At 41.8% G+C, this 14,765-nt stretch overlaps 1 protein-coding gene across 2 annotated transcripts in view; it reads left to right on the top strand.

Moving 5' to 3' along the window:
- Positions 1–14,765, top strand: part of cacna1ha (calcium channel, voltage-dependent, T type, alpha 1H subunit a) — a 347,520-nt gene that overhangs the window by 311,508 nt on the left and 21,247 nt on the right. For both annotated transcript variants that reach the window (XM_061981581.2, XM_061981580.2), the window contains exons 33-35: positions 1,135–1,253; positions 12,070–12,228; positions 12,345–12,485. In XM_061981581.2, coding sequence (XP_061837565.2) covers positions 1,135–1,253; positions 12,070–12,228; positions 12,345–12,485 — 419 coding nt within the window. The remainder of the gene's footprint in view (positions 1–1,134; positions 1,254–12,069; positions 12,229–12,344; positions 12,486–14,765) is intronic.

Raw genomic sequence — 14,765 nt, 5'->3', positions numbered from 1 at the left:
AATTATTACCGGTACTTGTTTTACTTTCAACACTTAAGTCCCCAGGTCAACTTCAGATCTATCCCTTTTTAGACTAGACGAGACTTTATTTTTATTGTCATTCAAATTTGAACTTTACAGCACAGATAAGAACGAAATTGTGTTACATAAGCTCATGGTAGTGCAGGATAAAAAAGCAATACGGTGCATATATAAATAAATAAATATATATATAAATAATATATAAAATAAATAAATATATATATATATATAAATATATACAAATAAATAAATAGATTACTGTACAGATAAATATATTGCACTTTTTCACATGCGTCCACGTTTATGGATGTATGTTATATTGTCTTTTTTATTCCAGCGAGTTAATCCATTTTGGGGGGAGTTTAGGGGATAATTTAATTATGATGCATTCAAGAGTCTTAATTAATTAATTAATATTGTGTTTGTTTTATGCCCTTTTTGTCATAAAACACTTTCATGACACTAACACAAAATATGCAATATTTCCCCCCATACTATTTTCAAAGTGGAATATTTGATGTGAAGTATTTGAGTCCTACTCAGTGGCCTAGTGGTTAGAGTGTCCGCCCTGAGATCGGTAGGTTGTGAGTTCAAACCCCGGCCGAGTCATACCAAAGACTATAAAAATGGGACCCATTTCCTCCCTGCTTGGCACTCAGCATCAAGGGTTGGAATTGGGGGTTAAATCACCAAAAATGATTCCCGGGCGCGGCACTGCTGCTGCCCACTGCTCCCCTCACCTCCCAGGGGGTGATCAAAGGGGATGGGTCAAATGCAGAGGACAAATTTCACCACACCTAGTGTGTGTGTGACAATCATTGGTACTTTAACTTTAACTTTTCTTCAACATGTCAATAATTCATAACATTGATTTTGATTCATTATTATTTTTTGAGCAATGACCGTTTAAAAAAAAAAGCCATATTGTATTATTATTGTCAACATGGCAAGTTTTTCTCGTCACATCTCGCATGTCAGTACGAGCCGTTAAAAAATAGCTGCCTGCCAAATAAGGCTCCAGAGCCACACTTTGGACACCCCTGATTATAAATCAACTTTGTTCCCTGCTTTTGTTTGCTTAATGACTGACTGTGCCCTTTGTGTGTCGATTAGAGTGCAAAAACAACCCCTGCGAGGGCCTGAGTCGCCACGCCACCTTTGAAAATTTCGGGATGGCCTTCCTCACATTGTTTCGAGTGTCCACTGGAGACAACTGGAACGGGATTATGAAAGTATGAACACACACACATACACACACACACACACACACACACACACACACACGCTAAAACATTTTTGTGCACACTCACATGATAGAACTGACCTCCAAAAGCAATTACGGCGCAATAAAGAACGAAGCAAGACGAGCACTTTCACGTCTGAAAAGTAGTAATTCAGGGATGTTATCGCGTCGGACCGAGTGAATCATATCGAGAAGACAACGCCATTAAAGGCAAGGACAATCTGAAGAAGCGACTTCAAGATGTTGCCCGAATGACATATAATCCAAGCTACCAGAGCATCAACCTTGCAGAAGTAAAGTTACACATAAATGAATTAGCATTAAAGTATGTGGCGGATAAAGTACAGTACAAGGAAACTGTAATCATATTGACTTATTTATTGTGCAGACACAATGTAAATCTACTGTCACATACTGGAACTGTTTTAGCGCCAGATATGTTCCAGAAGTTGTTGTAGTGCAATCAAGGTGACACAATGTAGGATGTAGAGCAGGGGTCCCCAAACATTTTGACCCGTGGTCCGCATTAGGCTAAAAAAAATGTGGCGCCTTCCGCCCGATTGTAGCTGAGATAGGCTCCAGTGACCCCGAAGGGAATAAGCTGTAAAAAATGGATGGATGGATAGATATATAGATATATCTATGTGTATATATAAATATATATATATATATAAAAATATATATATACATACATACATACATACATACAGATATATATATATATATATATATATATATATATATATATATATATATATATATATATATATATAAAAATATATATATACATACATACATACATACATACAGATATATATATATATATATATATATATATATATATATATATATATATATATACATATATATATATATATATATATATATATATATATATATATATATGGATACTGCTCAGAATCCCCTCCAACTCCCAGGCCTCAGGTAGAGGACCCGAGCTTGAGGATGACACAGATACCACCCCACCGGGGTGAGAAGGATTTGTTTTTTTGTTTTTTTATGTATATATATATACATATGTATGTATGTATATATATATATATATATATATATATATATATATATATATATATATATATATATATATATATATATATATATATATATATATATATACGTATATATATATATTAATATATATTATATACGTGAACACACCGTGAGAGCTACAGGAACACAAACATACAATTAGTAACTCTTAACACTGGTTTAACTTAAACTTTTTTACTGTATTTATTGCACCTTGAATGAGTTACCTTGACAATGTTTACCGATTTGATTTTATTTGAGTGCTATTACATTTGTATGTCCAACGTGTACACTTGTTACACTTTTAACTATCCATTTTGTACTTTACATAAATCAAGACATAAAATATGTAATAGACATTGCAAATGTCCTTGACGTTACAATAATTAACAATAATACCTTGGTATCGTTGCAAGTAAGTTTGACTACAATATGACAGTTCCCTCTAGTGGGCGATATATCGTCAAACAGTAACGTGCACTCGATAAAACACAACAAAAAATACATTCATACCACAAATTGTGTCACCAACCTTGTTTCCTCATCAACCAGGTGCAAAGACACCGTGAATACTTCTGTTGTACACCTTAGAAATAACTTTAACTTCGATGGATCACACTTTTCTCTGAACCTTGTGGTTTTCCCGCTGCCGTACCTTTTTCAGCAGCTACCACTGATTACAACACTTTTTCTGGGCAGCTTGTTGACAGCATTTCAAAAATAAAAGCTCCATACATGTTTCCATTACAACAGTGTTTTTCAACCTTTTTTGGAGCCAAGGCACATTTTTTGCGTTGAAAAAAATCCGGAGGCACACCACCAGCAGAAATCATTAAAAAACTAAACTCAGTTGACAGTAAAAAGTTGTTGTCGCAATTGTTGAATATGACTTTACACCATAACCAAGCATGCATCAATATAGCTATTGTCTCAAAGTAGGTGTACTGTCACCACCTGGCACATAACACCCTGACTTATTTTGAGTTTTTTGCCGTTTTCCTGTGTAGTGTTTTAGTTCTTGTCTTGCGCTCCTATTTTGGTGACTTTTTCTCTTTTTTGGTATTTTCCTGTAGCAGTTTCATGTCTTCCTTTGAGCGATGTTTCCCGCATCTACTTTGTTTTAGCAATCGAGAATATTTCAGTTGTTTTCATCCTTCTTTGTGGGGACATTGTTGATTTTCATGTCATGTTCGAATGTACTTTGGTGACGCTGTCTTTGCTCCACAGTAAGTCTTTGCTGTCGTCCAGCATTCTGTTTTTGTTTACTTTGTAGCCAGTTTAGTTGTAGTTTCGTTCTGCATAGCCTTCCCTAAGCTTCAATGCCTTTTCTTAGAGGCACTCACCTTTTGTTTATTTTTGGTTTAAGCATTAGATACCTTTTTACCTGCACGCTGCCTCCCGCTGTTTCCGACATCTACTAAGCAATTAGCTACCGGCTGCCGCCTGCTGATATGGAAGAGTATTACACGGTTACTCTGCCGAGCTCTAGACACCACCGACACTCAAGAACAACACATAATTTGGAGACTATAATTACTGGTTTGCAAAAAATATTTTTAACCCAATTAGGTGAAATTAGATAATCTCCCACGGCACACCAGACTGTATCCCGCGGCACACTGGTGGTTAAAAAACACTGCATTACAATACAACTAAAACATTAATTTGCAACCACCGCAGACATCAAGAACATAAAGTGTTACGGAAGACAGAGCCAGGTCAGGTTGACTTTATTTACATTCCGCAGCACCTGGAGGCAGCCTTCTGTCACTACTTTACGGCCTTCGGTGGCCAACAAACATCCAAGGAGGCAAGTGAGATGAAACAAGAAAGTAAAGTATGATTCTACTGTAGGCCAAGATAGTAGGAATTAAAGGAGGAAATGAAAAGATGAAATGTTGCAAAGCACCGAACATAGTAATGTGCCATATGGACAACAATATACACTATATTGCCAAAAGTATTTGGCCACCTGCCTTGACTCACATATGAACTTGAAGTGCCATCCCATTCCTAACCCATAGGGTTCAATATGATGTGGGTCCACCTTTTGCAGCTATTACAGCTTCAACTCTTCTGGGAAGGCTGTCCACAAGGTTGCGAAGTGTGTTTATAGGAATTTTCCACCATTCTTCCAAAAGCGCATTGGTGAGGTCACACACCAACACATGTTGGTCGAGAAGGCCTGGCTCTCAGCCTCCGTTCCATTTCATCCCAAAGGTGTTCATGTCAGGACTCTGTGCAGGCCAGTCAAGTTCATCCACACCAAACTCTGTCATCCATGTCTTTATGGACCTTGTTTTGTGCACTGGTGCACAGTCATGTTGGAAGAGAAAGGGCCCGCTCCAAACTGTTCCCACAAGGTTGGAAGCATGGAATTGTCCAAAATGTTTTGGTATCCTGGAGCATTCAAAGTTCCTTTCACTGGAACTAAGGGGTCAAGCCCAACTCCTGAAAAGCAACCTTACACCATAATTACTCCTCCACCAAATTTCACACTCCTACCACTTCGTGGCTGAGTTGCTGTTGTTCCCAAACTCTTCCATGTTCTTATAATAAAGCTGACAGTTGACTTTGGAATATTTAGGAGCAAGGAAATTTCACGACTGGATTTGTTGCACAGGTGGCATCCTATGACAGTTCCACGCTGCAAAAATCACTGAGCTCCTGAGAGCGGCCCATTCTTTCACAAATGTTTGTAGAAACAGTCTCCATGCCTAAGTGCTTGATTGTATACACCTGTGGCCGGGCCAAGTGATTAGGACACCTGATTCTGATCATTTGGCTGGATGGCCAAATACTTTTGGCAATATAGTGTATATCCCTATTAGGGATGGGTACAGTTCACATTAGCGGTACCTGGGTACTCAATGGTACCAATTTTTGGTACAATTATGTGATAACAAAAATATTAATTGTTTTTGATGATAAAATCTATTTTTTTTGCAATATTTAAAAATAAGGTGATTATGATAACTGATGTCCAGTTGTTGTATCTTGTTTTATTATCACATTCCTAAGTCTCAATTACAGTTGCAAGTCCAAGACGTTAGATGGCAGTAGTGTTTTGGTAGTTTATGGTGTGTTGGCTAGTCAGTTCAGTCTTCTTTTGTTGCTCCCTAAAACGTGTTAATATTGTAAGCATTGTACTATGCGCACCAGCTGTTTGATTTGAACGTGCATCTTAGATTGGAAGTGTTGAAATCGCCATGTGAAATCGCTAATGTTAATCAATAGCATGTTAATGGCAAAGCCAATGTATATTAGCACTTTTTTTTTTTTTAATGTGTAGCCTGACTTTACTGATGATGAAGCATTTATTGAATCCATTTCTGTGTTGTCATTGAAAATTGCAAAATTACCTTAAAGTAGTTTGTCCGAGTCCGCTCTCAGTGCTGCTGGGGTGGTCGGAAAGTGCCAAAATGCGATGAGCCGCCCGGGGGTGACGTCACACTCAACCCAGGTACCAAAACATGGCACCGTTGGTTTTTACGTGAATGGGTGCCTATTCGGTCAGTCCGAAAAAAAAAACTGGATTTTGTTACATTATTATATTTGGATATATCACGATAGAGTATATTTTCTTAAACTTAAACTCACATTTTGGCAACTCAGCACTATTTCCACCAAACAAATTTGTAGGGATGTCCGATAATATAGGCCGATAAATGCGTTAAAATGTAATATCGGAAATTACCAGTATCGTTTTTTTTTTATTATCAGTATCGTTTTTTTTTTTGCTTGTTTTTTTTTTCTTATTAAATCAACATAAAAAACACAAGATACACTTACAATTAGTGCACCAACCCAAAAAACCTCCCTCCCCATTCACACTGATTCACACAAAAGGGTTGTTTCTTTCTGTTATTAATATTCTGGTTCCTACATTATATATCAATATATATCAATACAGTCTGCAAGGGATACAGTCCGTAAGCACACATGATTGTGCGTGCTGCTGGTCCACTAATAGTAATAACCTTTAATAGTTAATTTTACTAATTTTCATCCATTACTAGTTTCTATGTAACTGTTTTTATATTGTTTTACTTTCTTTTTTATTCAAGAAAATGTTTTTAATTTATTTATCTTATTTTATTAATTAAAAAAAAAAAGTACCTTACCTTCACCATATCTGGTTGTCCAAATTAAGCATAATAATGTGTTAATTCCACGACTGTATATATCGGTTGATATCGGTATCGATTGATATCGGTATCGGTAATTAAAGAGTTGGACAATATCGGAATATCGGATATCGACAAAAAGCCATTATCGGACATCCCTACAAATTTGTCTTTGTTTCTTGCGTAGATGGAGCAGAAACAACAAAACGTAAGAATAAATCAACTCCCTATTGATCAAAAGGCTCCATTGTTGTCCTCCTGCGGAGCCCAGACTTACTTCCTGTTCCTGTCTGCGCCGCTTCCATTGTGCTCTCCGTCTCTACATTGTTGACATTTTTACTCCTGCCGTAAAGTACTTAGACGTCACCTTTTCTCCTCCAAACATATTGCTGGGTATTGTGGCCAACAGCTCAATTTTTGTTTCATCTGACCACAGAACTTTCTTCCAGAAGGTCTTATCTTTGTCCATGTGATGTCAGATGAAACAAAAATTGAGCTGTTTGGCCGCAATACCCAGCAATATATTTGGAGGAGAAAAGGTGAGGCCTTTAATCCCTGGAACACCATCCCTACCGTCAAACATGGTGGTGGTAGTATTATGCTCTGGGCCTGTTTTGCTGCCAATGGAACTGGTGCTTTACAGAGAGTAAATGGGACAATGAAAAAGGAGGATTACCTCCAAATTCTTCAGGACAACCTAAAATCATCAGCCCGGAGGTTGGGTCTTGGGCGCAGTTGGGTGTTCTAACAGGACAATGACCCCAAACACAGGTCAAAATTGGTAAAGGAATGGATAAATCAGGCTAGAATTAAGATTGACCTTCCCAAAGTCCTGACTTAAACGTGTGGACAATGCTGAAGAAACAAGTCCATGTCAGAAAACCAACAAATTTAGCTGAACTGCACCAGTTTTGTCAAGAGGAGTGGTCAAAAATTCAAGCAGAAGCTTGTGGATGGCTACCAAAAGCGCCTTATTGCAGTGAAACTTGCCAAGGCACATGTAAGCAAATATTAACATTGCTGTATGTATACTTTTGACCCAGCAGATTTAGTCACATTTTCAGTAGACCCATAATAAATTCATAAAAGAACCAAACTTCATGAATGTTTTTTGTGACCAACAAGTATATGCTCCAATCACTCTATCACAAAAAAATAAGAGTTGTAGAAATGATTGGAAACTCAAGACAGCCATGACATTATGTTCTTTACAAGTGTATGTAAACTTTTAACCATGACTGTATATCGTAATATCGCACAGCACTAAACCCTATTTTACATTTTAAAAAGGCTCTTATTTTTTTATTAGTGAAAACTAAGGCATATTTTGGTGTTTTTTTTTGTTTTTTTTTAAACTGAGCTACTACTAGGGATGAGTGCACTCCAATTTAATCTGATACAGTTCCAACATTTTTTTGTATTTTTGTGTGTTAACAAATGTTTATTTTTTAATGAAACGTTTATAATGAGCTGATTATGATAACAATAGGCAGTTGCACTACTGAGACACTAGATGGCAGTGTTGTGTTACTTGGCCCTTCGGGATCAGCCCAAAAATAGGTGTTTCTCCATGTGGGCCGCAGCTGTACTCAGTTGTAATACACCTTTCCACCACTTGTGGCAGTGAAGGCATTATCAAACAAACAGAAGAAGTCTGGTGCTAAAGTCATAAAAAAGCTTCTTAAGCGCAAACATTATGACTAAAATGGTGAACTTTGAATTTATTGACAGTTAAGTTAAGAATTATTTGTTGTGTGAATGTTAGGTCCCAAACACAAAATGTTAAAAACAACTCTTTAGCGCCCCCTTTAAAGGTGTACAAAAAAATAGCCCTTGCCCCAGTTTCAGGTCTTCACAAAAATCGCCCTAGACGTGAATCATGACAAAGCACACGTAAAAGCCTCAAGAACCCATATTTGAAAACAAACGGGAAGTCGACCATCTTGATTTCCGCCGGCCATTTTTAGGCCAAATACAGGAGTTGTCCTTTAACGAACTTTGAACATATCAACCTAAATTTGTACTTCCGCCCTTGTGCACGCCTTTTGTTTGCAACCTTTGTTCCTTTTTCATAGTAAAATTAAATGATGTCCTTACCCTCACGCCATGTCCGGTCCAAGTTCTCTTGCATCTAGGGAAAACAATCACACCATAGTCCACATATTGACATAATGTCGCCAGCTGTACAGAATTTTCCCGCAAGAGATATGGAGTCATTAGGAGCCATGGCGGAGTTAGACTTGACGTGGGGGCCAAATGGCAAACTAATACCGATTAGCTCCATTTGGTCCGAGGACGGCGCTGCGTCACTGCAGTCCCGGAAGCGCCGCTCCAGACCAAGGACGTCAGGGAAGGCGAGCGGACAGCACGCGGCGCTCCCGCAAGCTCCTCCCCTTCCGGGCGGAAATAGGCTGCAGCCTGCCCGGCTTCCAAAGGAGGACATCACGCCGCCGCCAGTGGGTGACATCACAGATCAAGGTTTTTTTTTCTGAACTCTTTTTCTTGTCAGCCACCTCCATCAAAAGACTCTATATCCATGATAAGGCATTACCAGGACATGTTTTTGAAAATTAGAGCTTTTCAATCACAGTCATCCCAAATTCAAGCTCCGCCCCCCAGGACTCAAGCCCCGCCCACATCACAGAATTGTTCAATTTTTCCTCCCACTCAACTTCAGGGGGGGGATGATGAAAGACATTTTGGACAATTTAGAGGGGAGGATTCTGTCCCCCTCCTGACCTCCCTCCACCCACTCCAAAAGACGGTTCCAAACCGCGGGGAGCGCGTCTGGTATCCGCTCCTTGAGGGGGGGGCTAGGGCTGAGAACTGTTGAGGTGGGGTGGCTCAGCATCGTCATGCCAAGCCACAGCCTCTAGCACGGCTGCCACCACCAGTTGTTCGGCCTGCCAAGCCACAGCCTCCAGCCCGACCGCCGCCACTGGTCTTTCGGCCGGCTAAGCCGCAACCTCCGGCCCGGCCGCCGCCACCGGTCTATCGGCCTGCTAGGCCGCAACCCCCAGCGAGGCCACCTCCACCTGCACCACGGCTAGCTGCTCCAAGGCTAGCACCTGTCGCTGGACCATGACCTGCACCACGGCTAGCACCACGACTAGCTCCAAGGCTAGCAACAGCGCCAAGGCTAGCACCAGCACCAAGGCTAGCACCTACGCCACGGCGAGCTCCATGCCCTGCTCCAAGGCTAGCAACATGCCTAGCCGCACCACGCCAGGCTTCGCCGCCTGCCGCACCATGCCAAGCTCTACCACGCCAAGTTCTTCCAGTAGCAGCTCCACGCCAAATTCCACCAGTAGCAGCTCCACGCCAAGTGCCGCCAGTAGCAGTTCCACGCCGCCAAGGGCCGCTAGTCGCAGCTTCACGACGCCAAGTGCTGCCAGTCGCAGCTCCACAACGCCAAGTGTCGCCAGTCGCAGCTCCATGACGCCAAGTGCCGCCAGTCGCAGCTCCAAGACGCCAAGTGCCGCCAGTCGCAGCTCCACGACGCCAAGTGCCGCCAGTCGCAGCTCCACGACGCCAAGTGCCGCCAGTCGCAGTTCCACGCCGCCAAGGGCCGCTAGTCGCAGCTTCACGACGCCAAGTGCTGCCAGTCGCAGCTCCACAACGCCAAGTGTCGCCAGTCGCAGCTCCACGACGCCAAGTGCCGCCAGTCGCAGCTCCACGACGCCAAGTGCCGCCAGTCGCAGCTCCACGACGCCAAGTGCCGCCAGTCGCAGCTCCACGACGCCAAGTGCCGGCAGTCGCAGCGCCACGATGCCAAGTACCGCCAGTCGCAGCTCCACGACGCGAAGTCCGCCAGTCGCAGATCCACGACGCTAAGACCCAAGCCAAGACCTAAGCCAAGACCCAAGCCAAGACCCGCCATGCCAAGACCCGCCATGCCAAGACCCGCCATGCCAAGACCCGCCATGCCAAGACCCGCCATGCCAAGATCCGCCATGCCAAGACTCGCCATGCCAAGACTCGCCGCCTGCTTCGTCTACGGCACCAGTGACTGCTTCGTCTGCTGCCTCCATGCCTGCCACAATGACGACGCGCCTGCCTCCTCGTCGGCCACGGATGTGGCCGCTACCTGGTCATCCGCAACACCAAGTGCGCCCACCTCCTCGTCGGCCACGGATGTGGTCCTTCCCAGGTCGGCCACCTCGTCAGGTACAGCGGCGCTCTACGCGTCGCCGCCACCTGACTTTGCCTCGGTGGATTCGGGGACACTTGGTCTGGCAACCCACCGCCATGTCCAATGACTCTTGATCCTGCTTTGTTTTTTTTTGTTTTTTGGATATCTGGTATCTGTCCTTAAGGGGGTCTCAGTCATGTCTTTTGGATCATGTTTTGTTTTGTTTAGTTATTGGACTCTTTAGTTTCTGTTTACGCTCCATTGTTTTTGTTTTCATGACTACTCATTGGTTTCACCTGTCATGCATTTGAACTCACACACCAGACTCATTTGGACACACGAACCTGTTGTAATCATGTCACTATTATTTAAGCTTTCAGTTGCCAGGTAGTCTTCCTGGCGACATTATTATAACTCTGCTCACTTCATGCCATGCTACTTCTGCTACCATAGTTCATGCTGATCGTTTCACGTCATAGTAAGTGTCTTTTTGGTTTCATGTTCATACTTTTTTTGTCAAAGTGTTTTGTTCATAGCTAAATTTGTACTTCCGCCCTTGTGCGCGCCTTTTATTTACAACCTTTGTTCCTTTTTTATAGTAAAATTAAATGATGTCCTTACCCTCACGCCATGTCCGGTCCAAGTTCTCTTGCATCTCGGGAAAACAATCACACCATAGTCCACGTATTGACATCCACAAGCTTCTGGTTGAAGTTTTGACCACTCCTCTTGACAAAATTGGTGCAGTTCAGCTAAATTTTTTGATTTTCTGACATGGACTTGTTTCTTCAGCATTGTCCACACATTTAAGTCAGGACTTTGGGAAGGCCATTCTAAAACCTTAATTCTAGCCTGATTTAGCCATTTGTATACCACTTTTGACGTGTGTTTGGGGTCATTGTCCTGTTGGAACACCCAACTGCGCCCAAGACCCAACATTCGGGCTGATGATTTTAGGTTGTCCTGAAGAATTTGGAGGTAATCCTCCTTTTTAATTGTGCCATTTAAAGCACCAGTTCCATTGGCAGCAAAACAGGCCCAGAGCATAATACTACCACCACCATGCTTGACGGTAGGTGTGGTGTTCCTGGGATTGAAGGCCTCACCTTTTCTCCTCCAAATATAATGCTGGGTATTGTGGCCAATGAGCTCAATTTTTGTTCCATCTGACATCACGTGGACAATGATAAGACCTTCTGGAGGAAAGTTCTGTGGTCAGATGAAACAAAAAATTGAGCTCACGATGGTCCGAGGTACAGTATTTTAAACACAGTGACAGCAGAAAAACTCTTGGATTAAATATGACTCAGAGGATATTTCAAAGTAATTACCCAGTGAGCCAAATGTCAGGCCTGCTAATGTCGTCTTTAGTCTTCAGTCTGGCTTGTGGGAGAAATAAACCGCGGCTGTTCTGGGACCCAACAGTCCCGTTGAAGACAGACGTTTTCGTTGGAATAAAATGTGCCTTTGACTCTTGTCTGTATTTGATTCCTCAGGACACACTGAGAGACTGTCGTCCAGAGGACGGCCACTGTCTGACCTACCTGCCTCTGGTGTCCCCTATTTACTTTGTCACCTTTGTGCTCATGGCCCAGTTTGTGCTGGTTAATGTGGTGGTGGCTGTGCTGATGAAGCACCTGGAAGAAAGCAACAAGGTACAGTAGCACTTACGCCCAACGACATTCCGATAAACTTCCAGACTGTTGGGCGTTGCGGGTCTCGGGCGTTTTGATTCACAGTAAGTTTGTCAGTGATTCGTTGACTTTTACAGGAGGCCAAAGAGGACGCGGAGATGGATGCAGAAATTGCCATGGAAATGGCGATGGAGCAGCAGCGCAGGTTAAGCACCGCCTCCAGCAGCAGCTCGGGGGCGGGGACCTTTGTTGGTCCATGTCCACAATCACCTGGCCAGGTGGGGGCTGTTAAAAATCAAACTGTACATACCGACTATAGAGTGCACTGGTATATAAGCCGCACCCACAACATTTTAGAGGAAAAAAAATATATATATATTCCATATCTAAGCCGCACCAGACTACAAGCCGCAGGTATATACATTGTGAAAAGAGTTATTTACACAGAAATATTTTGTAAATGTTTATTTACATACCTTAATTGTTTCCAAGCGGTGTCTGTAACACGGCAGTAAAACGGCTGATCAAACAAAACAGAAGTCATCGTCATGGACCCACTAGCTGTGGTAGCTAGCTCTCCAATAGAGCTAAGCAGACTCAATAACTCCACGGTGACGTTTTGGTGAATTTACTGAGAAATTTGTGAAAGTGAAACAATACAAAAATAATTCCGTTGTAAGTTAATAACACCAACACAGACACTTGCAAATGTGTTAGCATATCAGCAAAGCTAACGATGCTACAGTCATTACATTACGATAGCACGTACAAATATGCATGAAAACACTCCCACAGATGTCACACGTGGGACGGTTTAGTAAGTAAGAATTGTTTTACTTATATTGTAAAACTTACAAACATTGCTATGATTGATGAATGATGAATCCAAAAGCTTCATTACGTTACGATAATGGCATGAAAACACTCCTACAGACGCCACACATGGGACGGCTTAGTAAGCGTGAATTGTTTTAGATATGTTGTAAAACTTACAAACGTTGCTTGGAGTGAATGAAGAATCCTTCCGAGCAGAACATTATTGACAGTTTTGCTTCCGGTTTAAGGAATTAAAACAACTCTCCAATCAACTTAACAGACTCAATAACTCCATGGAGACGTTTTGGTGAATTTACCGAGGAACTTGTGAAACTGAAACAATACACAAATAATGCGGTTGTAAGTTAACAATACTAACACAGACACTGGTAAACGTGTTGGCATAATAGTTCATGCTAACGATGCTAGCATTTCGATAGCATGTACAAATATGCATGAAAGCACTCCTACAGACGTCACACATGGGGCGGTTTAGTAAGTAAGAATCGTTTTAGTTATATTGTAAAACTTAAGAACGAATGAAGAATCCATACGAGTAGAAAACTCCATAAAGGTAGGACGACTTAATGGCACTTGTACTTCCGGTTTAAAGCTTCAAACAGCAGGAAACACTATCGGCATTCACCTGCAGTGAGCGAACTCGTCCAAAAGATAGTGCCGCAGCGCAAAAAAATAACACCCCGTTCAATTGTCTCTGCATGTGTTTGATGAAAACTATTTGCTTTATGGCCGTCAGCAAAGAAAAGTCCATAAATTAGCCACATCGTTGTATAAGCCGCAGGGTGCAAAGCATAGGAAAAATGTAGCGGATATTAGTCTGGAATTTACGGTATTTTACCTGGCTTTGTCTGGGCTGCTGGAGTGGAAGAGACCACAGAGAAAGTGTTTGGACATCGTGGTACGAGGGAACCTGATCATTGAACTATGGGACTATTTAATAGCAAATATTTATAAAATGTTTGTCCATAAAATGATTTGATTGAATTTTTGACACCGTTATTATCAAACTGTCTGCTCGGGTCTGTGTTTTTCCGGACCGCCGGATGCGGAGACGGTAGGCATGTGCATGAAAAAGCCCTCTTTATTTGGGAAAACAACAAAGATGTGCAGCTGCGAAGTGCACTAGCGTAAATAGGCTTTTAAAGGACTAAACAAAATGATCCAGCCTAGTCCAGAGGACAGGTGGGGGAGCCAGCTCTTCGACAAGTTCTCACATGAAATTTCAACGACAGAAATTGCATTTTTTTAGTTCTTTGAAAGAAAATCTGTAAATTGTGCGGATTTTAAAGATGAAAACTACAAAAATGGCCCCCGCACTTTGATTTGTTCAGTCTGTGGCACTCAGTGGAAAAAGTTTGGGCCTGTGTTGGAGACATATGAACCATCTTGGTTCGGTAAAGCCAGACCTGGGCAAAATCCGGCCCGTCGGACGTTCTACATTATTTTTTTAGACCTTTAACATCAAAACTGTATCCGCCATTGTCATGCGCGGTGCTGTTTTTAAATGGCCGTAACTCTTGAACTATAGAAAATATTTCAATTAGAGATGTCCGACAATATCGGCCTGCCGATATTATCGGCAGATAAATGCGTTAAAATGTAATATCGGAAATTATCGGTATCGTTTTTTTATTATCGGTATCGTTTTATTTATTTATTTTTTATTTATTTTTGTTTTTATTAAATCAACATAAAAAACACAATATACACTTACAATTAGT

The sequence above is a fragment of the Nerophis lumbriciformis genome, linkage group LG24 (assembly GCF_033978685.3).
Source record: "Nerophis lumbriciformis linkage group LG24, RoL_Nlum_v2.1, whole genome shotgun sequence".
Lineage (NCBI taxonomy): Eukaryota > Metazoa > Chordata > Actinopteri > Syngnathiformes > Syngnathidae > Nerophis > Nerophis lumbriciformis.
This window is presented reverse-complemented; position numbering and strand designations above follow the sequence as displayed.